This window comes from Micromys minutus, assembly GCF_963924665.1.
Source record: "Micromys minutus genome assembly, chromosome: 12".
In the NCBI taxonomy this organism is placed as follows: Eukaryota; Metazoa; Chordata; class Mammalia; order Rodentia; family Muridae; genus Micromys; species Micromys minutus.
The window spans coordinates 43,048,568-43,071,064 of NC_137981.1; the positions used below are offsets into that span (position 1 = coordinate 43,048,568).

At 39.9% G+C, this 22,497-nt stretch overlaps 1 protein-coding gene across 1 annotated transcript in view; it reads right to left on the reverse strand.

Annotated features, from left to right (window-relative positions):
• PHLPP1 (PH domain and leucine rich repeat protein phosphatase 1) overlaps positions 1–22,497 on the reverse strand; it is a gene marked incomplete at its 5' end in the record, with an annotated part of 196,198 nt that overhangs the window by 64,279 nt on the left and 109,422 nt on the right. The window contains one exon of the mRNA XM_080926865.1: positions 14,982–15,148. Coding sequence (XP_080782991.1) covers positions 14,982–15,148 — 167 coding nt within the window. The remainder of the gene's footprint in view (positions 1–14,981; positions 15,149–22,497) is intronic.

Consider the following 22,497-nt stretch of genomic DNA (forward strand, 5'->3'; position numbering starts at 1 on the left):
CATTTGAGCTAAAACAAACAGAACCCACCCTATCTGGATTCTCAACACAATAAATGACTCTTGGACTCAGCAAAATACGCATAACACCTCCTCATATGACTAGAAAACAAAAATAAGCATATTAATATTTCACTTGGCTTGAAATTTAAATTTGCTCCTACAAAAAGATCTGCTCAAAATCTTGGGGAAAGGATTACTGTGGACATTAAACCCCAGAATAAGGTACCATAGCTAAAGTAGGACAGCATGCTCTGCACCTGCTAGGTCAGGGGTCAATCTCCAGGCTAGGAAGCTCACAAACATTTTTCTTTTTCTGAAGTAACAAAAGAAAAACAAAGAACACTTGATGTTGTGCAATGGAGATGCTGCTGTAATGTCAAATTAAAGCAGTTCCTAAAATGACAAATTTATATTTTAATCCTTCTTCAATGTTAGGCAAATAGGAGAACATCTACTGATCAGATTCTACATCTAATACCCTAGCCTGGGTTAACTAACTAACTAACTAACTAACTAACTAACTATATATGGTAAACAATATGGCTCAAAGGATAAACAGAGGTGGGACAAGTAACAGTGTTGAAAGACTTCTGTACAAGACAGAAAAGAGATCACCATCTAACTTCTCAACAAAAAGAGGTAAAACTGTGATCGGTTAAAAGCCCAGCTGATTCATGCAAGAATATACAAGAGCCAGGGACCCACATCAAAGCAGCGCATGTTCTAGGAATGAGAAAATGAACGTGAGCTAAAGCCACAGAAAATAGCTAAAGCTAAAGTCACAGAAATGTTCTGGGAGAGAGCAGTGGTGTGAGCTCCTCACACAGCCAGACTAAGCATATCGCACAGTGAAATAAGAAAATTCCAACACTCAAAGCTCAAAGGATAGTTACCAAGGAAAGACACCAAAGCATCATTCACTGAACATGTACTGGGTTCTTAATGCTGCCCCTGGAGCATACAGATATGAAAGGTGACAGGGACTTTACTCCACGGGAACTAGGAATGCTTGGGGAAAGAGTTGCAACCATGTAAAGTGGAAGGTGGGAGCTCAGTGAATGTTCACAGGGGGATCTCCTCTCGCTGAAGAGTATGACAGGCAGCGGGTGACTAATGAGAGAACAGTACCATAGACTCCAGGCTCTGTGACTAGACGGTCTAACTGAAGCCTGAGATAACAGAAGAGCTCCAACGACCCCAGTAAATACCAGGGTGAGCCTAGTGTGAGTAGTTCATGAACCTTATTTTGAGAAGAACTGAGGCTATAAACTACAGGACATACTTGGGAAATACTAAGCAGGCCAAATTCATATAGCAAACGAATGCCTATGGTGGTAAGGGCTGCTTAATCCCTAACCACAGAGCATCTCAATGGAAAGAACACTGGTGTTTACCTAGAAAAACTTCAAGCTAAGTCAACAAAATCCCAGGATGCCTGATTCATATTTATCACAAAAATCATACCTCCACTGCCATCCTCCCTCCCATGGGAGGAGGGGGTTAAATTCAGGAGATAAGCAAAGCTATGCTTTCTCTAGTTGTTTTGTTTGTCTCTGGCTCATTATAAGTCCAAACACCCTAGAAAGAGAGGGTGTGTCCTGCTTTCTACACAGGCCACTGTGGATACCCCGCTGGGCAAGTGCCACCATTGAAACCTTCCATTCAAAATCCATCTGAACGGCATCAAAATTAGTCACTTGGGGGAAGAAAAAAACAAACTCTCCTAGGACTGCAGCTTACAAAAGTTACACAAGTACTGTGTGAGCATTGGGAGTTAGTGTGCATGTGTGCCATGAGATGTGCAGGCATGAAGCCGACTGCTCTAGCAGTGTGCTTACACTGGCCACCGAAAGGACACATTTCACAAGCCATCGGGGATAATGCAAGTCCCAAAGACACTCATTACCCAGTGTTACAAAGCAAAGCATCTGCTAGCCATCCCTGTCGCCAAGAAGATAGGCAATGAGTAGCTGACTGCCACTCAGATCAGGGGATACCTACAAACACTGTGTGGTTCTAGACTCTTATAATTTGGGTAAGGCTTGGGGAATACAGCAGAGAGTTAAAACCACAGAAAAATGGAGTTGGGCAGGATAAAAATGCTGAATTGGAATCTACCAGAAGCTTTAAAAGTCACTATTATCCCCCACATATTATCTATAAATGGGACAAATGTTAAAAGCATCTTAGCTGACTGCGAGAAGTGATTTGAGCAAAGTTAAGACAGACTGGGTACAAAAATCTTTTGTTTTCCTTTGAGTTTCTTTTTAGAAAGTGCTGTCTGAGGGGGAAAAAAAGCAAACAGGCCATAATTGTGAGAGCACAGGAAGCAGAGAAAGCTGAAAGGGAGACTAAAGGTGCACAACCCAGAGCCCTAAGTCACATCAAGGCTTTCCTTTGGTACAGAGCTCGGTGCAGCAAAATGGGAGGCCTATGAAACAGAAAGCTCCCCTAGAGGATCCAAACTGCATCTGCAGAGCTCAGCTGTGCAACAGCTAACAGGAGAGGAAGTCCATGCAGTCTTTGAAATTTCTTCATCATCTGGCAAGCCTCGAACCCGGCGCTGGAAATCTGCATCCCCGCCTACCCCCCCCCCCCCCCAGCACTTTGCATGGCTACCTTCTTCCTTTACATGACAACCTCTCACCACTGATCATCTCCAACCGTTACCACTGTTCTTCCAGAAGTTACTCATTAAGTAACAACTGAATTGCTTCTTAGACAAAGCCTAAGAATGTTAAAGTGTGGCAAGCATAAATAATTTGATAGCTTCTTATTGCTAGAATGTAAAAAGTGCCCCAAGACAAGGCAGGAAGATACAGATTGGAGACATTTCAAGAAAGGGAGCTGAACTGCAGACTGAACTGGGAGTCCATTCTCGTCTCCCCACGGTTACTGCGATGTCACACTATGCTTGCGCACGCAGCGTCTCTCCCACTCTCTCCTTGTCAGAAAGCACCAATTTCACATCTACTCGTAACTCAGTTCACTGCTTCCTTCTAAGTCTTTCACGTCTTAAACTCATTCCTTCCACCCACAGGAAGCTCTCCCCTCGTCTGAGGTGATACTAGGCTTATCTATACCACTTAAGGTTCACTAAGATTGATCTTTACGTATCACATCATGTTGTGATCAACCGAAAGGCATCTAAACAGACTTAAGACCTATATATGAATGCCGCTGCTCAAAGCAGTTTGCAAACCTTCATCTATAAGTCTTGTAAAAGTCTTACAAAGGGAACCTTCCGTACTCCTTGGTGCTGAAACCAAGAACTGAACTGAAGCACACCGTCCTTGTGTCTGCCCTCCTCCATTCAGCTCTAGGCTAAATATGAAGGGGAAACAGAGAAAGTAGAGACATTCCACCTCTACGGTCAAGACATTTACAGATATCGATTTAGAAATGTTTGAGAGGACAGCATCTCATGAGGGGTGAGAATGGAAAGTATGTCAGAGACTGGCAGTGGGTTTTGCTTTGCTTTGGTCTTTTTTTTTTTTTTTTTTTTTTTTTCATTAGAAAAAAAAAAACATTATGGGGCCTGGGGAGCTGACTCAGTTGTTAAGAGAGTGGTGCCCTTCAAGACGACCAGGGTTCAATTCCCACCACCCATAGGGCTGCTTACAACTGTCTATGACTCTAGTTCCAGGGGATCCAATATCCTCCCATAGCTGTGCATGCAGGCAAAACACCAATACACATGAAATAAAAAATAAAATTAAAAATAGATCACTCTGCCCATTCAAACTTGCTTTCTCTTTCTCCTACTTCCAATTCTTGGTTACAAACCTCCGTGTCATACTTCCTCAGTGGTCTAATTATGCACCAAACCTTCAACCAAAGAGAAATGACGAATTACCAGTTTCACTTCTTTCTACAAATTGCCACAAAAGCCTGTTGCAAAGAAATGCGTATGACTAACAAGAAGTGGTGACTAAGAGCCACCACATTCTCACACGTAGTCACAGGGTGTTTAAGGGTCTCCCTCACAATGGCAACCATCTCTGGGGACCCGATTTCTACCTTTTAGGAATTTGAGCCTAAAGTAGATAAACAGAACAAGGAGTAGCAAAGGTCACGAGGGCAAATGTCTCCTCATCTCTAAGACAAAAAATTAAAGGTAATCAAATGCACAACAGTTAAGGTTATAGTACTATTTCTACATTTAAAAAAAAGTCTTTTACAAACTATATCCGAAAATTCTGTAAAACTGCCAGGGAATAAAGAATCACACTCGAACTTGAGCAATAAACAGCAATAACAAATTGCTACTGAAAAAGATGTTGGCTAAAATCTGATGGTGTAGTTGTCTTTTTATGTGTGCATGGCTTCAGTGTTATAGTGAAAATAATTCATTAATCATCGTGTGAATTCCATTTGTCACTTACAATATGAATTTCTAATGATATTAAAGACTATGAAAATAACAAAATGACATGAATAAATTTAAATCTTTTGATAGTAGCTGAATATTAATGGCCTCATTTCTTCCAAGCAAAAGACACAAGCTGTTACAAGTGTGGCTCGAGTCTGGAAAGTGAGCGTGGTTTCCATGTCCTTGTGCTTCTCTACAATGCACAATGAACTGTACAGTGACACGTGGGCAGTTACAGGAGAGGGAGATACAGAACCAGGAGGTGCCCTAGTCAACTCAGTACCTGACTCTCTCAAGATTGTGTGTGCACCTTTCAGAATGTCTCTAGGTTCAGTGCAGCACAGGGAGAGACTAGAGGTGGATTCAGCTCTTTCTGTTGCTGTCAACATTTATATGGTGATTTCTGGAATGTTCTCTCCACAATTTCTCGTAGAACTGTGGTGTCCCAAAAGTCTTTCGCAGGTACAAAGACAAGACAATCGACCACCTTCTATAACTATGCCCATGCAGACGAGGGACAAGACTCTGCCTATCTTACCTATTGTGGGAAGAGGCTTTGGTTTTTCGGGCCTGGGAGTTGCCTAGAATTTCTGTGTCACCGGGGGTTTAATTTGAAATCATTAGACATCCGAGAAGAAACAAATTTCATAAGATTATAATGCAAAGTTTAAGTAAGGGCAATATGATTAAGTTAAAACAGTGCTCCACGGCTATACTGGCTTTAGGAAGTCATGTTCACAGGTTGCTTTCAGGAGTGTGATCCCTTGCATTGTTAAGAGAAGGAAGTCTAGTCTAGTACTGTCACTCTGCTAAGTGGATGCAGTAATCAACTGTTCCCTAAGTTATTGTTATACACAGACTAACTTGTCATCACAGCCGCTCTTTTTTGTAGTGGATGGTTGGTAACACAGAGACCATAACTGGCCAACATGTAGAGGAAAAGAGACTGTGGAGTGCTCAGCTACATCACAGTCCTTGCACCGAGGCTCAAGGGTCATCGAAGAATACGAGGTGGAAAGGATTGTAAGAGCCAGAGTGAGTAGACATCTGCAGCAAAAAACTAATTAGGATGACAGTGCAGTTGCACACATGAGCTTACAGTGGCTGTGACTCTGTAGCAGCTCTGTACATGCATTGTACCAGCACCGGTGAGGCCATTATGAAGCTCCACCCCATCTGAAAACTTCTGGCAATTGATGGCTACTGTGGGATGGAGGGTTAGGTTTGTTCATAGGTATGGACCCAGAGAAGCGACAAATGTTCCAGAAGGTTATCCCACACTCATGCACACATAAGCAACATTAAGTAGACTCCGGGTTTTAAAACAGACTACATAATAAAAAAAAAAAGCAGTCCTAATTAAGTCTCCAAATAATGGGGGAGACAGAGTCCCAACTTGGCCATCTCTTGTCACCAAGTGAAGCTTCCACTACTGGGTCTGGGTTACATTAGATAGAGCCAATTTAGTAAGTGGCTAAAAGGAGTCTCATAGAAAATCACAAACAACTCAGGCTGTTGCCAAGACAATACGTTACTCCAAATAAACTGAGAGCAAGGTCCCATTGCTGAAGACAACACCCGCACACCTCACTGAACATGGAGAGGATAAGTTGATGCCTACAGACTAGTGTCCTTGGTACAGGAAGGCACTCTGCGGGATATCAAAGGAAGACATAAACAGCAACACAGTTTCTAACCCTGTGACCTACAATACTTTTCTGCAAGATATGCTAGGGCAAAGGTAACAAAGAGCTTGTAGGAATAACCACCACTGTCTGATTTGACTTAAGGCTCACTTCACAAGATAAAACCCATACCCAAATCCTTTTGTGTGGCCAAGATAGTCCAGAGACCTAAAGTAAAACCAAATACTACTGGTTTTTAAAAAACAGTGCATCGCTCACTTCTGGATCTCTTGGTTGGCTTGCGCCCTCTATTTACCCTCCCCACCCCATCATGACCTGGATAAGTCTGCTGGCTATGTTGAGTCTAGACCCTTCCAGGTGCCTCTGGTTGTTCTCTCATATGCACAACAAACCTTGTCCCTAAGCACATCTAGGAGCAGAAATGTCCTCATTTGTCATCAGTCTCCATCAAGCCCTTCTGCTCAGAGAGCAGGAAACCTCATGGAAAAGTAGGTAGAAAAAGTGTAAGCCAGGACACTAGAAAACTAAGGCCCTCCAAATGAGCAAAGCTCATATGAACTAGGAGATAGGGCTACACCAGTTCTTCTGTCTACATATTAGAGCTTTCAGCTTAGTTTTATTTTTATTGGACTGCTGAGTGTGTGAATAAGTGTGTCTTTGACTCTTGTCCCTTCTCTTGGGCTCTCTTCCTTCTGTTGGGTTGCCATATCCAACTTCAACCTGTTATTATATTAATCTATTCTATCTTATTAAATTTTGTTTTGTTATGTTTGGTTGTTAGAAGCCTGTCCTTTTCCTTTTTAAAAATATTGGATATTCTCTGTATTTACGTTTCAAATGTTATTTCCCCACCTCCGCTTCCTTCCATGAAGGTGCTCCCTCTTCCCAATCACCCTCTCCACCTCAGTGCCTTGGCATTCCCTTACACTGGGAAAACATGTCTTCACTGGACCAAAGGCCTCTTCTCCCATTGATGCCAGAAAATGCTATTCTCTGCTACATATGCAACTGGAGCCATGGGTCTCTCCATATGTGCTCAGTGGTTAATATTTTAGTCCATAGGAGTTCTGGAGGGTTTGGTTAGTTGATAATGTTGTTCTTCCCATGAGGCTGCAAACCCTTTCAGCTCCTTCAGTACTTTCTCCAGCTCCTTCATTGGAGTCACTGTATTCTGTCTGATGGTTAGCTGCAAGCATCCTCACCTGTATCTGTATGGCTCTGGCAGAGCCTCTGAGGAGGCATGCCCATCTGCTTCCTGTCAGTAAGTACTTCTTGGCATCAGCAATAGTGCTTGAGTTTGGTGGCTGCATAAGGGGTGGATCCTCAGGTGAGGCAGTCTCTGAATGATCTTTTCTTCAATTCCTGCTCCTCTATTTGACCTTGTGTTTCCTCCCTTGTTTTGTTCTCCCTTCTATGAAGGACAGAGGAATCCACCTACTGGCCTTCCTTCTCTTTGAGCTTCATAAGGTCTGTGAATTGTTTCTTGGGTATTCAGAGCTTTTGGGGGCTAATATCCGCTTATTGTGAGAGCATACCATGTGTGTTCTTTTGTGAATGGGTTACTTCACACAGGATGACAGTTTCTAGTTCTATCCATTTGCCTAGGAATTTTATAAAGCCATTGTTTCTAATAACTGAGTAGTACTCTATTGTGCAAATGTACTATAATTTCTGTTTCCATTCTTCTGTTGAAGGGCATCTGGGTTCTTTCCAAGTTCTGGCTATTATAAATAAGGCTGCTATGAACATGGTGGAGCATGTGTGTTTGTTAGATGTTGGAGCATATTGAGGGTATTCCAGGAGTGGAATAGCTGGGTCCTCAGGTAGCACTAGGTCCAATTTTCTGAGGAACAGCCAAATTGATTTCCAGAATGGTTGTACCAGTTTACAATCTCACCAACGGTGGAGAAGTATTCCTCTTTCTCCACATGTTTGCCAGCATCTGCTGTCACCTACATTTTGATCTTAGCCATTCTGACTGGTGTGAGGGGGAATCTCAGGGCTGCTTTGATTTGCATTTCCCTGATGACTAGGGATGTTAAGCATTTCTATAGGTGCTTCTCCACCATTTGGTTTCCTCAGTTGAGAATTCTTTGTTTGGCTCTGTACCCCATTTTTTAAGGATTATTTGATTCTCTGGAGTCAAATTTCTTGAGTTCTTTGTATATATTAAATATTAGCCCTCTTGTCAGGTGTAGAATTGATAACAATCCTTTTCCAATCTGTTGGCTGCCATTTTGTCTTCTTAACAATGTCCTTAGCCTTATGGAAACTTTGCAATTTCATGAGGTCCCATTTGTCGATTCTTGATCTTAAGCATAAGCCATTGATGTTCTGTTCGGGAAATGTTTTTCTGTGCCTATGTGTCCTAAACTGTTTCCCACTTTCTCTTCTAATAGTTTCAATGTACCTGGTTTATGTGGAGGTCTTGATCCACTTGCACTTGAGCTTTGTACAAGGAAAGATAAGAATGGATCGATTTGCATTCTTTTGCATGCTGACTGCCAGTAGAACCAACACCATCTGTTGAAGAGGCTGTCCTTTTTCCATGGGATTTTTTTAGCTCCTTTGTCAAAGATCAAGTGACTATGGGTGTGTGGGTTCATTTCTGGGTCTTCAATTTTGTTCCACTGATCTATCTGCCAGTCTCTGTACCAATACCATACAATTTTTATCATGATTGATACAGCTTGATGTTAGGGATGGTGATTCCCCTGGAAGTTTTTTTATTGTTGAGAATAGTTTTTGCTATTCTGGGTTTTTTGTTATTCCAAATGAATTTGTAAATTATTCTTTCTAACTCTATGAAGTATTGAGTTGGAATTTTGATGGGGATTGCATTGAATCTGTAGATTGCTTGCGGCAAGATGGCCATTTTTACTGTTGATCCTTCTAATCCATGAGCATGGGAGATCTTTCCATCTTCTGAAGTCTTCTTCAATTTCTTTCTTCAGAGACTTGAAGTTATAGTTATGCAGATCTTTCACTTGCTTATTTAGGGTTACATCAAGGTATTTCATATTATTTGTAACTATTGTGAAGGGTGTCGTTTCCCTAATTTCTTTCTCAGTAAGATGATGCTTTGAGTAGAGAAAGGCTACTGATTTGTTTGAGTTAATTTTATATCCAGCTACTTTGCTGAAGTTGTTTATCAGCTGTAGAAGTTCCACAAACTCAAAGAAAAAAACCACATGATCATCCCATTAGATGCTGAGAAAACATTTGAAAAAATTTAACACCCCTTCATGTTAAAAGTCTTGGAAAGACCAGGAATTCAAGCCCCTTAATTAAACATAGTAAAAGCAATATACAGCAAACCAATAGCCAACATCAAACTAAATGGTGAGAAACTTGAAGCAATCCCATTAAAATCAGGGGCTAGACAAGGCTGCCCACTCTCCCCTTACCTGTTCAACATTGTACTGTAAGTCCTGGCCAGAGCAATTAGACAACAAAAGAAAGTCAAAGGGATACAAATCAGAAACGAAGAAGTCAAAATATCACTATTTGTAGATGATATAATATGATAGTATACTTAAGTGACCTCAAAAATTCCACCAAAGCCTGTCCTTTTCTAATGAGAGGAGAAAAAAAAAATTATTTATAGAGGTGGGATGAAACTGGGAAATGTAATCAGGATATTTTGTATGAGAAAACAACTTGTTTTCAATGAAGGTGGGGAGGAAATGGACCAGATTAAGTTAGAAGGAACAGAGGGATGAGGGAGTTTAGGAGGAGCTAGAAGGGAGACAGTAGGGGTAGATTTGAGTAAAATACAATGCATAATATGTGAAATTCTTAAATGACAACAAAAACCACATTAAGACAAAAGTTAGTATTCCTCCTAGAAAAATAATCCCAGTCTTGCTTCCTGTACCAGTCTATCAATATGCAAGAGCAAATATCTTGTTTGTGGTTGGCAGTGAAAACAAAGACTGATCAAAGCAACATATTTAATAATTTCTATTTAACAAAGAAAATTCCTAGGTAGAGAATTAAATAATTTAAGTGTGAGCATACATTTCAAGAATGTACTAAAACATAGGCTTATCTATTAAACAAAATGATTACTGCCATAGGTAAAGAAGTTTAATTTAAATTATAAAAATCACAAGAAGTATGGACAAATCCAGGAGAAATGAGCACATGCAAAGTGTTACTGTCCGAGTGCACACTCCACACTGGGCCTTCCTAAGACTGCAAGTACCATAATAAAGAACTCTGCCTGCTATCCTTTTAAGAAATGGCTTTCACCCCTAAATCTGCCTTTGTGTCATAGGATTGTTTTGAACTAAAGAAAACAGTAGATGATAAAGCTGCCCTTTGGTCCCTTAATTTTCCTGAAGAACAAGAGAGATGTGTATGAATGGTGTCCTCACGTACCAGGAAGGGGAAAGGCGTTTAGCACTGACATGGGATTAGGGCTGCAGGGTTCTCTAGAAACTGACCCTGTTAAGGCTAGGCTATCTCTTCTGGGGCTTCTGCTCTTGTTTTCCTACCATTGACTCCCTTTGTTGAATCTAATAACAAGCTCTGGGCTTTGTTCTTCTCAGATCTCCATTTTCCTGTCAAGACTCTCATTGTGTGTAACTATATGGAATGGGTGCTTTTCTCTTGTCATCAGGAGACCCTTGTAAGACACACAAAGTTTGATTTTTTATACGCAAACTCTGGGTCCTTCAGTGACCCAATCCATGACATTGCAATAAATCACAAATTAAATTATTAAAAACATAAAAAACAAAATATCTAGGCATCAGTACAGTTCAGTGCAAATAAGCTAATATAATTAGCTACCATATTAGAACCAAATTTAAATATAAGGCCAAAAGTTAAAAGTCCTTGAATACACATCAGCAAAAACCTGTCCTATTCAATGACTCTACAAAAAATGTTAATTAAACATAATTGTCTATTACAAAGAGCAATGACATATTAAGACTACTTGGTTCACTTACATGGAGCTATGATTAGTTATATGAGGTACTGTCTACTAATAAAAAAGAAAGGTGTAAATAACACAGGATAGTTACTAGTCTGAAACAGAATATCTATATCACCCCACTTAAGACTTCAAAATACTGCACAGTTATGTCACAGCCACTGTGATCATGAGCCCAGTAGCAGAGAAGGTGACCTCTGCTGGCTTCACAAGACTGGGCCTGACATCAGACAGCCATGATCAAAGGGGCTCAGGGAGACCTAAGCTCCCTCCTAACTATGGGATACTGATGGATTTTGCAGGAAAAGCAATCAGTCTTCAGGTATGTACCCACATGTGAGCCCACCAAGTTCCCGTGAACAGTTCCAAAGCTATAGACACAGATAGCCTTGTTAAATTCAGTTAATTCACAAAATAAAAAGACACCAATATAAGAAATAGAGTGGTAGGGAAACAGGATGCATGAGGAGTTGTAGGGAGACAGGATGCAGGGGAACAAGTTGTAGGAAAGAGGGAGTACTAAGTGGTACAAGTGTATAAGAGAACAGCCTAAATACAAAATGTATGTAGATGTACAGATACTAAATTTTCATGTACAACATATACTATATTAAATTTTATGTTTTATATATGTATTTGTGTATTTATATACATATATATAACAAATTATATATAAAGAACAAACTTGCTAAACTATATTTTAAAACATATGCTAGTGATTGCTAAAGTATAAATATGACTTCCTTAAATATACATTATAGTTTTAATTCCTGGCATCAGTATAATTGAATGTTTTGTTTGACTATTTACTTCTTACCTTTAAAACATGAACAATGGGGTGTCATACAAGTGCTGCAGAGTACTGTGTTTAAGGAGGATTTAGTTTGAAGCCTACTTTATTTTCTGAAAGGCAAGGTAACAGCAGCCTCACCAGAGGCTCACACCTCACAGACCAATGCTCTTAGTTACACCTGCTCAGCCTTAAAGCAACAGAAAACAAAACAGCTCTTTTATAAGATAAAATGTGATAACCTTCCACCTTATATCAAGTTGTTTGAGTTGGCTAGTCTTTCCAGCCTGAGACAAATACCAAGCTGACTGAATACTCTGCTTTGCTTTTTTACAAAAACATGATGTATGAAAGAAAGTCGATAGATGCACTGTGTGGACTCATTTATATTAAGTACGTAAGCAGGGAAAACTGAGTCAATGTCAGCAGCTAAGTCAGAGATCACCTTTGGTTAACAATGGGGTTGGGGGAGGGGCTATGTGCTGTTAACAGTCTATTCTCAATATGGGGAGTAGTTATATAATATGCGCATTTGGTAGGAACACACCAGGCTGCATGCTTCTGTTTCGGCCTGCCCTACATTTTTGTTATACATCTGTTAAATATGCCGACTTTCTACCTAGTTCCATCAAGAGAATTTATTTCCCAAAGAAACTAAGGCAGATAATTACTGGTTCGAAGATATTGGACACAGCGAAACATAGTGTTTTGCAAAACAGGGACACTAGAAAGAAATGCACATAGTAAACTTGAAGATTCTGCTCCTCTTGTCCACTCATTCTTGGAACACATCGCTCAGAAGCCAAAGGATTCCTCTCAAGTAAGACTGACATGCCCTGCAGGAAAGGATGTACTCACTATCTTTGCTATGTAGCAGACAAAAGGTACAAATACCTGCACTGCCTCCCAGAGTGGGGCAGTCTCCAAGTAAAAAGTGTTAGGAAGAAAACTAAGTTCTGTCTGTGCCCACAAGAGCTACAGAAGAAGAATGCAAACAAAAAGAAGAGGCACGTATTGAGCCAACTCCAGAAATGTCATCACAGAACTTAAGTTCCTTGGCTGGGGACAACAGTTCCATGCTAATGATGGTAACAGTGAAGGCCAATAGTTCAAAAATTGATGACATATCAAGAGACTGGAAACAGAGCAGTGCATGCAGCATGAAGCAGGAACGGTGGAAGACAACAGGAGAGCCAGGGCCTCCCCTCTTAAGGCAGTAAGTAAGCCAGCACACAATGTCCAGCATGGCTTCGTGTGCAGATTTAGGAAGAGCAGAAAAAAACGCAGATCCAAATGGCACCAAAGGGACTCATTCGAGAGCAGGACTCAGGAAGAAAAGTGGACTGAAAATTTAGCCAACTGTTTATTCTAAACCTTGTTTAGTAGAATTTTAAAAATATATATGACATTATTTGAATGAGGAAGAAGTATATGCTTTTTAAAACACACACACACACAAGCAAAATCATGAAATGTATAAAACATGAGACAAGAAACTGGCTAGCTGGGTGGGAAGCGAGTCCTCATTCCACACAGAATTCCAACACCAGATATAGCTGACAGGACAGGTACAGGGCAGGAAGGTGTGTGTGTATGTGTGTGTGTGTGTGTATCTGTGTGTGTGTGTCTGTGTGTGTGTATGTCTCTGTGTGTATGTGTCTGTGTGTGTCTCTGTGTGTGTGTCTGTGTGTGTATGTCTCTCTCTCTCTCTTTCTCTCTCTCTGTGTGTGTGTGTGTGTGTGTGTGTGTGTGTGCATGTGAAAGAGAGAGGGGTGTGCAGGAAGGCTGGGAAGAGGAGTGAAAGGGGAATGTTCAAAAGACAGTTCAGGAGTCACGGGGTGAGGGTCGAGTGGAAGTGACAGAAACAACAAGGTGAAACCTTCACCCCTCTGGATTTGGGTCTATCTGCATGTTTACTTATTTATTCTTTTGTGACTATTCCTGTAAGTAGTAAGAAACCCATCTTATGTTGGTTGTAATTTTTCATTGCTATAGAATACCTAAGCACAAGAACAGAGAAAATAACACTGACCAGATACTTAACAATCCCCTTTCTCAAATGTTAACATTTTTGCTATGTTTACCTCTCTATTTTTTTTCTTCTTAAAGAAGTAAACATTACATAGATAGCTGAAAATGCCTTCAAGACATTCTGCCATCCCAGCACCTAACCTCCTCCTCAGATCACAACTGACCTGTATGTGCCTTAATAGCCTATAGACCCGTCCATCACAGGCTTAGTTCAGGTGACTCCTGATGCCCCTTTCTAGCCTAAAAAACCGTTTGTCAAAATTGGTATGGTATTAAAATAAAGTTTATAACTTTTTGGAAAACATAATTAAAATATTCTCTCAGATATGGTGGGAAGTGGAGAAGAAAAATTAGAACAAACTTCAGGAACACAAATGGAAATGCTGCAATGAAACTGAGAAACGTGCATGCTAACGTTGAAGTTAGCTGTTAAATACTACCTCATTTTGCAATTATATATACAAAGTTCACAGTAAAATGTGGTTGGATTCTTTCTGGCTGTTAAAAACCATACATAAATAATCACAATGGCTGATCAGCATAATTTTCTTTCTAAGCATATTGGCCACTTAATGTATGAATCCCTCTACTCCTTGAACACAACTACACCCTAATCAGTACAGTCTCTACATGCACAGTCACAAGTGGCTTCATGTCCCACAACCTCTCGGGTCCTCTTTAGAGATACTCCCAGTCGTAATGGGGCAGATTCTCCTTGCTGACCCATATGACTCAAGTCCAACATACTGATCTCCAGATGTCACAGAGTTTGGGATTTAAACTATGGTTCTTATATTTCTAAGATATGTATTTTCATGAGGAAAACCTGATCCACACATTTCAAAACAAGTCATTTATTCTGAACAGACTCTTGAATTTAGAAGAAACACATGAAATACCATGAAAATTTCACACTCTATTTGCAGATAATGTAGGGGATGAAGTTTGTTTAAAAAAAGAACTGCTCTTATGTAAATCTACCCAATGGGAAACTACAGTCATAATTTTAAAAGCAAGAAACCTTAGAGAAGATTTTAGAATGATAGTTGATACTGTTCTCACTATAAAGCAAAGCTGTGTTATATTGCCTTCTGAAGAGAAAAATGTAAATACACTATACCTGTCAAAATAGTGACAAGACCACTCCCAACTGGTCTGTCCCCCAGATTCTAAAGGATTCTAGCACTTGAGCAGGCTCACCTTTGCAGTTCACCAAGTCCTCTGGCAGCTGGGAGGCTGGGGTTTTGCCTTAGGAAGTTCTGTTTTAGATTGAGATGAGTAAGGTCTTGGCTGTAAAAGAGGTTGGCAGGCAGATGTTCAAGGCTACAACATGAGAGGTCTACTGAGCTTATGCGCTGTGATGCAACCTGGAGAAAAAAAATAATACATTTAATTAATTTTTCCTGTGAACTATTGTCTATACATAGAAATGAGACGTTCCCTCTTGGGAACTCAGGAGCACCATGAAAGTAGCACTTCCTGTCCAAACTCAAAGGGATGAAGTATTGGCACTTCTATTGTACAAACCACACTCAAACACGCCTAAAGTAACCAAGCACAGGGCTCCGAAGAGCACAGTTACCTCATTAGGCTTACTGATGCTACTAGTCTCTCCTACAGGTGGTTTTAATCCTAAAAAAAAAAATTAAAATCAAGAAAGAGAATTTTGAACAAACTAACACAAGAGTTTAAAGGAAATACACAATCATGAGCTAGACAGGAAGACAGATGCATGATAGAGATACAAAGCGCACTGGGCAAGCTCAAATGTTCTCTAGGAGTTACAATGTTAATTTATAAAGAAAATAAGAGATTTAGCCCACTTCAAATATCCTGGCTCTCTGATAGCAGACACATAGTTCTAAGGCTTTTCCCAAGTTCATTTCTGACTTTACTTTGCAAAAAAAAAATGAATAAATAAAGAAAGGAATATTTTATCCTTGATCAACCTGATGTACTTTTCTGTTACCAAATTCTAGCTTTTTTTTCCCTAACCCAGAAGAAGAAGAACAGAGTCCTGGCAATGTGGCTCTGGACCCAGAGGGCATGGATTCTTATCCAGGAGCCACCACCTTGTGGCCGAGCTAAGATGAACAGACAGATCATTGATCTCTTCTGAGTCTCAGTTTTCATGTCTATGTAGCAGTATTAACACTGCATCTAGTCCTACTTTCATAGCTAAGAAAAATCATCAATAAATCCTGCTTTTAATTTTATTGCTTTTATTATAAAATAGAATTACTCATAGTTTATATTCACCAATTCCCAAATTTCCTTGATGCTAAAAAAAGTATTTAGAAATGAATAATGCATAAAACAGACTCTACTAAGGTCATACTCGAAATTAAAGACAAATTACATTGTACATATGCAGCAGAAAGATGCTGATGTACACACGCTCGAATACAGAAGTCTAAGTTGGCATTTCAGCAATTTTGGCTTTTCTTGAATTTACACCATTAAAAAAGAAAATTCCAAAGAGAGCCAAATTCCTGATGTAAACCAAAAGGACTTGAGGTTGTGGGGGTGGCGGTGCTTTATTTTGCTCACTGAAACAACCACACTGAGTACTCACTATGACCCTAAGATGCTGTACAAAAAAAGAGGGTCAATGGCCCACCCCACAAGTTCTTCTGCCACCTACACCAGCAGTTTGCCTCTGGCCTGCGTAGTACAATGTTCCCTTGGAGACTACTTTGAAGAAAACAGGTTCTATTTTAACAGAAGTCAAACACTGCTCCCTTTGGACAAAGAGAAAATGATTAAACATCAAGTTGTCCTTGCTCCATTCCTCATTCTGGACTAAAAATTGTTACTGCTGGAAGCAGGAAAAGACGTGGGCACAGGAACAGGATAGAATCAGCCAGCACGGTCTCAGGGGGACCATAGTGCAGAAACAGAAACATCTATAGTAAGACCATGAATTCAATATGTAACAGCCGTAGGGCAGGGAGCAACCCAGGAGACCACAAAGGCTACCACAAGCTTCTCCTGTGAACAGAATTATATCTTGGACCCAAAATAAATGAAGTAAGCACATCAGCACAGACTAACCAAGGTACATCTCATCCAAAAGAGAAAGCACTGCTCCCAAAGAAGAAAAGATGGACATCCAGCCGAGAATCTGTGCTGCACCTACATAGCTGCTATTAAAACTCACATCCTTCCCGAAATCTACATACACAGGAACTATTAATAAGAAAGCCACCTGGGTCCATCTCAGAGCAAGCAGCGTTCTTACCCAGTTTCCTTTCCCAGTAGTTGTAACTTACTATTATACAAAGGAAGTGTGGCCCCAAGGAAAGATAAAGATACAATATTGAGGTTAACTTCCAACAAACTCCATATAGTGAAGACTAAACCCCTGACTTTAATTTAAAGGTTAAAGTAAACTGAACTTCATGCCACAGCTGAACCAGGCCCAGAGTGTGAACAAGAGCCTGCACTATTAACCACACCCATCAGGCCAGGGCCTGGACCACTGTTAGATGTCTTCAGGACCAGGAAGGGAGGAGGAACATTCCCCTACTTCTCAAGGAAATGGGATCATTGCTGGAACACAGAAAAGCAGTCCCTAAAAGAAATGTAAACATAGGTGAGAAAAAGGAGCAGTAACAGGGCATGAATGCTCCAGAGAAATAGAGAGACCATTGGCTCAGCAAACAGATTCCACAGAAAGGGTGAAATCCGGTGGGATCATGATTCCTTGACATCATGGTTCTGCCCACTCCAACCCTAAATCCCTTGTCCATCTAAAGAACAATGACTCCACAGTGAATAACTGAGGAACATCAACTCCATCTTTATAAGTCTGTGAGAAAGGTACAACTAATCAATCAATCAATCAATCAATCAATCAATCAATGTTATTAAAATTTGGAAAGTAAAAGAAACTACCCTATGTGAAAAATGCCTAAAATCCTTGTTATGAAAGGGACTTCTCAAGGACCTCGCAACTGAAATATAAATCTCCCTTTGGCAGAAGCTACTGTACATACATCACACCAGCAAACTACAAGCCACAAAACTGGGGATCAAGAACAGTATGTGTAAGATGACTTTCTAGCCTTGTGGCTTTGAACAAGTCACTTCATCTCTCCACCCATCAGTTTCTTCATCTCTGAAGTGGATCGCCTAACACATACCTGATTGAAATCAATACATATTTCTCATTTTAAAAAATGTCCTTAATCTTTTATTTTTATTTTATGTGAGTAGGTATTCAGCCTACATGTGTGTCTACACACCATGTGTGTGTTGGGCTCCCTAGGACTGGAGTTACAGGAGTTGTAACTGGAGCTGTGAGCTTCTCTGTAGAAGCTGGGAATTGAACCTAGGTCTTCTGGAAGAGCAAGCAGTTTTCTTAACCACTGAGCCGCCTCGTCTGCCCCTACCCTTCTCATTTTAAAATTTCAAGGAAGTTTCAGCAACATCAACTACTATCCCCAGTCCATACCCCCATCGTTTGAGCAGTTAAATAACAATGTGAATGGATTATCAGTTCAAGATAAGTATAGTTTAAAAAATTGTTTCTAATCTGTATTAAAGAGAGAGAGAGAGAGAGACAGAGACAGAGACAGAGACAGAGACAGACAGACAGAGAGAGACCAGAACTGGAGAGATGGCTGGGTGGTTAAGGGCCTTCGTTTGCTGTTCCTGCAGGAGACTCAAGTTCACTTTCTGCACCTACACATGGTGGCTCACAGAGACCTCCAACTCAAATTCAGAGAATATGGCATCTCTGGCATCTATATTAACAAAGACACACATAGATAGATAGATAGATAGATAGATAGATAGATAGATAGATAGATAGATAGATAGATAGAGATAGTAAGACTAACTAGAGTCAGAATGAACAAAGCCTGAAATATATATTAATATAAATATTAATTCTAACCACCTATTCAAATTATTCTTTTGCAAATGTCTTATAAACATATACAATGGGAAAAGTACGTTTAGTTCTCAAAATATTTCTTCCTAAACACTATGGGGTTAAAATATAACAAGAAAAATAAAAATTTCAGATGACTTAATAGAATTTCTTATATTCACTAACATGTTGCTTATGTCGACAAAGTCTTAAATTGTGTCTTTCCCTACCCTTAGGACTCTTGGGCCAAGAACTTTTCCTCTGAGTCTAGCTGAGCTGCATTTCTACATCAGAAGACCCATCCTAGCCTAACCTGTATCTGTCATGCTCCCAACTGTCGACCCCCCTTCCCTGTGATGGGCCTGTCAATCTCATCATGCTGATAGCTGTTCAGGGGACAATATCTTCCTTAGGCAAAGAAAGGTTGCAGTAACATCTGTGTGACATTTAGTACCCCCTCTACTTTAGGGAAGTCATATCTAGCCTTTTTGTGTGCATAGCAACTCAAATCCAAGCAGAACTACTGAAAGCCTTGGTCAAAGCAGCCAAAATAGCACAATGAATTCTGCACATAAACTAAAAGACTGCTGTGAACTAGCATGAGTCACTAACTGCTCTGGTCCAACCTTGAGTGGTTTAGAAAATGCTGTCCCTGGCTAAAGGGAGAATCTCAATGAGGTCACTAGGCTTGGGTAATAATTCTTAACTTCAGCTGGTCTAGTTCTAACATCTCCACCCATCAATGCTTTGGGAAAGAGTGATCAGGACATAACTCGTTAATCTTTCTCAGACATTTTAAGGCTTTACTTGTTTCAACTTTGTCCTCACCAGCACCATGCACTCATATTCTAATTTTTAATTCATATGTGTGTGTGTCACACACACATACACACACACACACACACACACACACACACACATACAAATTCAAACAGTTGAACTACTCTAAAGAAGCTATTTGCTTTGCAGTTAGAACACAAAAATCCAAAAAGGAAAAGATGTAAGTTCTAAGTTTCCTGTGCAATGTCTACATGTTAAATATACAGTTCACGGAATCTTCTAATCATCTCACTATTTATTTCCTAAAATTATTAATTAAACCAATACAGATACTCTAGCCCTTCATAATAATCAGAATGCAATGCCCTAGGCTAAAAACAATGGAACTCCTAAAGATAAACAAACAAAATGGGAGATAATTTTTAATAATAAATATCTACTTAAGTTAGTCTAAACCCTCAAATTAAAATCATTCAGCTTCAAAAACTAATGACTAAAGCCAGGTGTAGTGGCACATGCCTTTAATTCTAGCACTTAGGAGGCAGAGCCAGGCGGAATTCTTAGAGTTTGAGGATAGCCTCTCTGTAATACCTCCTAAGCCAATCAGGGTTACATGCTGAAATCCTGCCTCAGAACAAACAAATAAACCCAGTTTTAAAATACACACATGAACACACTCAGGCATACATGAATACACACACACACACACAATCACACTCATACACATAAGCATGTACACTCTTGCATACCTATATGACCAGATATCTGGTTAAAACTGCTATGTTCTTGATATAACAATATTTGACCAATTTTCAAAGAATCAGACAACAGTTCCTGTAACACTGACATCAATTTAACCTGCACAGGAACTCATAGTGCATCTCATGTTCTTTAGTGTGTGCTATTCAACATAAAGATGTGGAATGGTTGGTTGATCATGTGTCTTCAAGCTACACATGTTGACATGGAACTTGGAAGCCACCTTTTCTATAGCATTGAGTAAACTGGATCCTGCTGAAAACTGTATTGTGGAATCCTGCCAGTGAGTCTTAGCTGCTGTGTAAACCCCAGTTTTAGTCCCTTCAGTCCTCCTTTGCAAAACAATGAAAGTAGAGACAAACAAAAAGAGGAAGCAGGAAAATGTATCACACACAGCAGTGCAAGGTCTTCATACCTCCATTCCTTTCTCTACAAAGTGTGATGACATTGTCTCAGGAGATACCACACTGGTTGTGAAGCCAGGCCTCATGACTGTTGTGAGGGCCACTCATTAGCTCTCACTTGTTACTGCTACCTCATAAGGTTGTTAGAAAGTAGGTAGAACAGTTTGTCACATGATAATGGGCAAGGGTTTAGTCTTTACTCTGAACCTTGCAGATTATTGCACTACAGCATAAATTCAACTAACTGCAGTTTGTAATTAACAAAATAAACCCATTAACAACTTGAAGGAAATCAACACAAAGCCAGAAGAACTTATATTGTTTTGTATCGGCCTCACCACACTGACGACCTATGTCTAAGGCTAGAAAGACAATAGTCACAAACTGTGATGCTCACTCACAGGGTGTCACTGTGTCAGTCAGCACACCAGATAACACCAGAAGGAAAGCTGCTACACAGGGAAACTGAGAACCAAGTGACAGAGAAAGCACAGAGATGCTCCCCCTGAAAACGCACTGCTAACAAAAGGATAAGGACCATGGTAATTCTGCAATACTCAGAAGTTAGCGGTTAGGAGAGGAAGCTGACTTATCTTGTTATTCCAGCAAGCAAAACAGGAGTCAATACCACAGGAATCAAAAACTCAGTTCACTTATAGGAAAATAATTGTTACATCAGACCCTAAAAGAATCAGAAACACTGTAGACCAGTGGTTCTCAACCTTCCTAGTGCTGCAATCTTATAATACCATTCCTCAGGCTGTGGTAACCAACCCCCAACCATGAATCATTTTCATTGCTGCTTAATAACTATAACTTTGCTACTGTTATGAATCATAATATAAGTATTTGACATTCAGGATATCTGACTGTGGCCCCTGTGAAAGGATCTTCCAACACACACACACACACACACACACACACACACACACACACACACACACACACACGAATTACAACATGTGGTTGGGATGAAGCAATAAGGGTACAAGGTCTTTTTTTTTTTTTTTTTAATCTCACATTCTAAGCCTATGAGTGTATCTCTGTTTAAAATGGGTAGAATTCAAAGTCAAAGAATGTTTGCAAAGAAATTGCCAAATAATTATGAGAAAAATCACTTTCAATAATTATAATTAATACTGCATCCTTGGCAACTGCAAGAGACCTTCACAATGCTAAATGACATGCTGTGACTTTAAAATGTAACTTTAATTTCTCCCCTTGAAAGTTAGAATGTATTTTATACTCCCAACCACCTTTAATAATTCTAGAGGAAACTGTTTAAAGAGTTCCACCAGTTCTGAAGAACCAGCAGTCACTGGAGCCTGGAAGAACAGTACCTGGTGCAAAGAAAGTAAAAGATGTGTTGTCTTTCTTCCCTCCAGCTTCTTCACTTCCCTGTTAGGCAGGAGTAGCAAGGGGGCTATTCCCAACATGTTGGAGAAAAGAGAAGGAAGGAAAGTAGAGGGGAAGGGTGGGTTTGAAATGGTAATAATCTGAATCTACAAACATGTGCATCAAACACTACGAGACAGTAAACAAATGAGATATTCATCTATTTGTATAAGACTTTAGAGAAAATAAGATTAAACAGTTTTAAGCTGAAATACCTTATGGTGAAATGAAAATCCCTTCTTCTGGAACAACAGTCACCACAGGAAAAAACAAAAGCATTTCCACAAAGGTGGAAACAGAACAGAAAACAGGGCTGTAACTGTAAGGGGATTAGCCTACTGTTTTACCCACTTAATCAGGTTCTATACAACAAAACAAATTTATACAACACAAAATACTTCATTTTCTGCCTGAATTCAGAGTAGAGTTTCTATGTTCTCTAAACACCATTTTATTAGTAATTAGGGACAATTCCAATATGGCATTATTCTATATTAAAATC